The sequence below is a fragment of the Eufriesea mexicana genome, unplaced genomic scaffold (assembly GCF_001483705.2).
Source record: "Eufriesea mexicana isolate 0111107269 unplaced genomic scaffold, ASM148370v2 scaffold3615, whole genome shotgun sequence".
In the NCBI taxonomy this organism is placed as follows: Eukaryota; Metazoa; Arthropoda; class Insecta; order Hymenoptera; family Apidae; genus Eufriesea; species Eufriesea mexicana.
The window spans coordinates 704,575-710,978 of record NW_016911641.1 but is presented as its reverse complement, the minus strand read 5'-3'; the positions used below and the strand labels follow the sequence as shown (position 1 = coordinate 710,978).

At 29.0% G+C, this 6,404-nt stretch overlaps 1 protein-coding gene across 1 annotated transcript in view; it reads left to right on the top strand.

The window, feature by feature from the left end:
* Positions 1–1,528, top strand: part of LOC108551033 (dynein assembly factor with WDR repeat domains 1) — an 8,574-nt gene extending 7,046 nt beyond the window's left edge. Inside the window, 2 exon segments of the mRNA XM_017905027.1 lie at positions 223–521; positions 1,332–1,528. Coding sequence (XP_017760516.1) covers positions 223–521; positions 1,332–1,528 — 496 coding nt within the window.
* Positions 1,529–6,404: the final 4,876 nt, after the last annotated feature.

The window sequence follows — 6,404 nt, the reverse complement described above, 5'->3', positions numbered from 1 at the left end:
ATATTTTATATTATATTATATTATATTAATATTAATTATAGTATATTAAATTTAAATTAACAAATTAAAAAGGAAAGGAGAAATAATTCCGGTTACTTTGATATTTTATATTATACTATAATATATTAATATTAATTATAGTATAATAAATTCGATATTTTTTCTTTTCCATTACTCATGTATATCTCATTCCTTACTTACCTTACTTATTTATTCTTTCAGTCGCACAAGTGTGTTAATCGGTCATCGATCAGAGTTGTCCAACTGTGTCTACAACTTCGACTGCTCGTTGATCGCTTCCTCGTCGATGGACAAAACGGCCAAAGTCTGGGACACGCGGCTAAATTCCTGCTTGGCTACTCTGCGAGGACACGACGACGAGGTCCTGGATCTGACCTTCGACAACAGCGGGAAAAAGTTGGCGACCGCGAGCAACGACACCACTGCTCGAGTTTGGGATGTGAGCACTGACTTCCACCAGCTGGCCTTGATGGAAGGTCACCGAGAAGAAGTGTCGAAAGGTGTTTGGATTCTGCAGAATACCATAGGAATATATTAGAGGATTATCAATAATTATAAGCTTATTAACTCTACTTCCTAAAAAATTCATAACTTATTATATAAACTGACTGATTGTAATTTATCTTAATATATGGCATGATGTCAAATTATATTAGGTTTCTTACAACTATTATTTGAAACAGAATTTAAGCAAGCAGTGAAACACTAAAACTTGAGACATAATTTATATTGTATGTTTTGTATTCAATTATAAATGCCAAAGATGAAAGAGTTTTCCAAAAATTAAAAACCAGGGTTGCATATGTAAATGATAAACTTTTCATATTTATATTTTAAAGTAAAAATATAGAACATTTTATTTCATTACAATAAAATGTATTTTAAAATATAAAATGTTTTATATTTTACATTTTATTCAACTATTTGTGAGTATTTTACAAATTCAATTTATTCTTTCAAATATCCTTTTTATTTTCTTAAATCAACAATTTTGTATTCAATTATAAATGCTAAACATAAAAGAGTTTTCCAAAAATTAAAAATCAGAGTTGCATATGTAAATGATAAACTTTTCATATTTATATTTTAAAGTAAAAATATAGAACATTTTATTTCATTAAAATAAAATGTATTTTAAAATATAAAATGTTTTATATTTGTGAGTATTTTACAAATTCAATTTATTCTTTTAAATATCCTTTTTATTTTCTTAAATCAAAAATAGAAAAGAATGGATAAAAATATTTTACATTGAATAAACTTTAATGATATTTCTGAGATATTTAATATTAACAGAAAAATTGGCTCAGTTTGTTTCAGTCCAAATAGTCAACACCTGTTGACATCATCGTTGGATAGGACATCGAAATTGTGGTCCTTGGAAAGTGGATGCTGCGTGCAAACGTTGGATGGTCACACAGACGACGTCTTCAGCTGTGCATTTTCCTATAATGGCGATACCATAATCACAGCAAGCAAAGATAACACTTGTATGATTTGGAGATGACTCGATTGGTTTCAGGTGTGCCCTTAGCTCTTAATTGTTATTTTGTTTATTGTTTATGTTGTATACTTTTACGCAATTTAAATGTTATACTCTTTATTTATATTAAAGTTGAATACTTATTAATATTTATTACTACTTTTATATCAAAGTCGAATATTATTTTTGAAAGCATTCTGTCAGAATGCGATCATATTAAAAACAATTGGAAGGAATATTTATCAAATTTGAGGTATTATTAAGATATTTTAAAAAGTTAATAATTAGAATATTTAACGAGTCGAAATTTGTATAAAATAAATTTTGATTTTCCTTATAAATTTAAATAACTAAAAATTTAGACACATGAAAGTGCAAATTATGAAGATGCAAATTATTAGAAAAATGCACATCTATAAAAATATGGAAAATTATGAAAAATTATAGAAATTCCCATTTTTATTAATTTTAGTCACCAAAATTAATTATAAATTATAGTGCAATAGTTAAAACAAGTAGACAAGTAAAATAGTTTATACAAAATTAATATATTGGCTTTAAATAAATTTTTGCAACTTACGAAATTTCTAAGAGAAGAATTAATTTATTATTGCTTAAAAATTGGTAAGATTTTAATAAATAATATAGGAAATAAAGTAATTTTTTCTTCTGCACTTTTAATGTAAAGATCGTCAAGTTTGAATCAATTTTAATAAAAATTGACTATGATTAATTTCCTCGGGAACTTTACTCGAACAATGCATAAAGACGCTCTTAGGTATAAGAGCATAATTGACCGACATGAAACATAGTTTAAGGAAAGCTTGATTCGATGCTTTTACTGAGTCAGCTTCATCATTACTCAATGTACAATCTTATCCTTTCACTTGGTAGCAAAATTACGTGAATGCTATCACAAAGAATGAACGTGTTTCACACTTTCATTTATAGTGATTAATGTCTTCATTTTTATTTGCTTTGCCTTCGATATTACAAATATTTCACTTTGATAAGAACAAAACGTGTTCGAAAAAATTATTGTTTATTATAAAGTGGCAATTATTATGAAAGATGAAATTTGTCTCAAGGTCACCATTACTTTCTTATTTTCTTTATTAATTTTATTTCTTTATTACTTTCAATTACTACGCTTTTAGTTTATGAAAATAAAAATGGAAATTCTTATTTTTATTTTTCCATTCCTTTATTGGTTTCATTTGTTTATTAATTTTAATTGCTATACCTTCAATTTTAATTTGATATTTACTCATATAATAACAAAATAAAATAATTATCATTTATTTTATTATTTTTCTTATTATTACTTTTTTGACTAATAGCAATATATATTTCCCTTATTATGTGCCCCTGAGCATGAACAGCCAAGAAATACAAAGCAACAAATATAACTAACGAAATAATCAAATACAACAAAGAGATTAATTAAAATTAAAAATAGAAACTTGAATTTTCCTATATTTCTATACAAATATGTTTTAAAATTCTTAATATACTATGCTTTCAGTTTTAATTTGATATTTGTTCATATAATAACAAAATAAAATAATTACCATTTATTTCATTATTTTTCTTATTATTACTTTTTTAACTAATAGCAATATATATTTCCCTTATTATGGGCCCCTGAGGATGATCAGTCAAGAAATACAAAGCAACAAATATAACTAACGAAATAATCAAATACAACAAAGAGATTAATTAAAATTAAAAATGGAAACCTGAATTTTCCTATATTTCCATACAAATATATTTTAAGATTCACAATACACTCAACCTAAACAGGACCTCCCTTGCATCACAATATCTCAATACAATTGTTACATCAGCCACATCCGCTACTTACCAAGGCCACAATTGCAATAATAATTTACATACAACGTCCGATGTATCCTGCAAGTACCACCACAATAATTACCGTTTATAGAACATCTGCAACATCCTATATAATTACAAACGCAATATTCTCAGAGCAAAACACGTGCAGCACCCAGAGCTCAACAACGCTACGAGCCATAATATTCGGCATATTTTGCATACACAACGTAACGTTATCCCGAACACGTAGAATACGGGCATGATATTCCTGACCACGGTGCCATCGTAAATAAAATATCAAAGCCAATGGAGAGCTGGAATTACTCGAAATACGTTGAATTAAACGTAACGCCAAGAGGATGCCATTTGTTAGAGCAGCGTCCTTCAAAATGGCAACCACCGGCGTTTTATAACGAAACACGCGCGAATACTTGACGGGACGTTTAATTAAAAGTCGCCCCTTAGAGGCTGGAATTACACCTCCGTTGCATTGCACGGCAATTAAAACAATATCGCGTTCTAAAAATTGCGTAACCGCACACTCAGCATTATCAGCGCAATTAAGTGGAGGCAAGAAGACAATTTAATCTGTCGTAATTCCTTTTCTTGCCGTGTAATGTTTCGAAAATCGACTGTCACGCTCTTATTTCGCGGACGAATGTAATTCAGATGTACAGGGTGTCCCGAATTTTTCATACAATTTAACACTAGATTTACGAAACCCGTCAATTTCACGGATGGGTTGCTCAAATTATACGATGGTAACAGATTTAGTTAACTTATATTAAGACTTAACTTATATTAATGTTGCAATTGTTTTTAAATTAAACTAATGGTTAAAAAAAGAAAGGACGTGGTTTCCTTTACCTGTAAATTTGACAGGTGTCCATAGAAATATTAGGTTGGCAACTAAATGATTGCGGATTTTAAATAAGAAGGAAAATACATTTTTTGGTGACTCTCAGATTTTGGTGTCGCCTGGGCTGGTTCATCTTGCATCACCCACGATCTTTTCTGATTGACGTTGTTTTAAACTATCCACTTTTCGTCGTCAGTTATCGCTCGTTTCAGAAATCGATCAATTTCGTTGCGTTTCAGAAGCGAATCGCAGATGCTAATGCGTTGCGTCAAATGAATTTCCTTAAGCTGATGAGGGATCCATAAATCGAGTTTCTTGACATAGCCAAGCTGTTTTAATTTCTTTTGAATGCACGTATGCGATACATCGAGCTTCTCTGCAATCTCACGTGTTGTGCTATGACGATCTGAATCGATAATGGCCTTGATATGGGTCTCATCAACTTCAACTGGACGGCCAGACTGTTGCGCATTTTTCAGCGAAAAATCACCAGAATGAAATTTGGCAAACCAATTTTGACACTGTCTTTCTTTCAAGGCTTCATTCCCATATACGGCACATAACTTCTTGCGTGCTTGCAATGCGTTCTTGCCTTTTCGGAAATAAAACAATAAAATATGTCCAAAATGCGCGTCTTGCTCTTCCATTTTTAAATTCGGATAAAAACGAAACTAAATAACTAATCGATACAATTTTTCAACTACATTAAAGGCGGAAGTCCAAACAACAAGAAAACAATATCAGTTAGGTGCCTTGAACACGTTGACAAAACAAAAGAATGTGCAAAAGTCATCTATTGACAAAATCCGTAATTACTTAGTTAACAACCCAATAGGTATACAGATAGTGTCCGTAAATATTGTGTTAACAACGTTGAGTTTTACATTCGTGGATCAGCAATTTTTTCAAATTATTTGCTTTTCCATTGCAGATCTACTTGTTTAGAGGAATAATAGTGTCAAAGGGTAAAGAAATTTTAAAAAAATTGGGACACCCTATATATGACGAGTCATGGATGCGATTTTTTGAATTTTTTATTATCGAAAATTGTTATTGTTTTGTGACATGACTTTGCTTCTGTGAATTTGGTATGGATTTGTTGTTTCATTAAGAACACCCTGTATGTGTTAGTAACTATAACAAATAGTCTCTTTGTAATGCAAAGTTCAAAAATTTTTAGCAGTGTGTCATGGGTTACATTCGTAAATATTCGAATTGCTATAGGTGACAAATTTTTTAAATCTTCGAGAAGAATTTCGAAATTTTTGGAAATTGGATGAGAAAAATAATACAAAATCGATTAATTGCGAAGAAAATTCTGAAAAATTGCACTGTGACTGATAAGCAATGTGTTATAAATTAGGTTCATAATATTCGAATATTAGTTATGGGAATTGTCAATTTAAAACAAAATTTAGGAACATTTCATACTGATTTATACAAGATTTTGATTTCTAGTTTCTATCAAAAATCCAAAAGTTACCTTAATTTTCATCATATCGAATTTTCATTTTATAATAAAGTTTGTGTTAATTAAAATTAATATAACTCGAACCATCATTGATAACAATTTTGAAATTTGCATTATTAAGAGGACAGCAAATGTTTGAATTTTAATAGAATTTTAATTTTATAATATAAAATACAAAAATCTCTGTAATTCAATTTAGTAATTAAATTCAGTAATTAAAAATGTAATGTAATTTATAGAATTACATATTAAACAATTTCTCTCTCTTTTTTTGAATTTAAAATGATGTATAAACAATATTATTGCAAATACTGGTAGTTTGAATTAAATATTTTTCTTAATAAAAATCCAAAATAGGCTAATAAATAAACAAGCAGATAAAATAAATATTTAATTTACAAATAATTGATAGAAAATTTATTTAAAAATTATTAAAAAATTTATTTAAAATTTAAATTCATTTTGCATGTGTGGTAATGACAAGTAAATAACAAGTCAGTGGTTTAAGGAAATTATGAGAGAAGAATGGTTCATTTATTGGTAACGTTCTGAAGTATATGAGTCACAGAATTTATTTGGATCGAATTCGGCAATTTACAGACCCATTTAAACGAGAAGAGAGATCAGAAGTTGTAATTAAACGTTTCCTGGGCATTTTTTATCTTTAATGACCACGCTTATCTGAAAAGGAGCATTAAAAACCGGCTGGATTTGAATTTTGAAACCACGACACG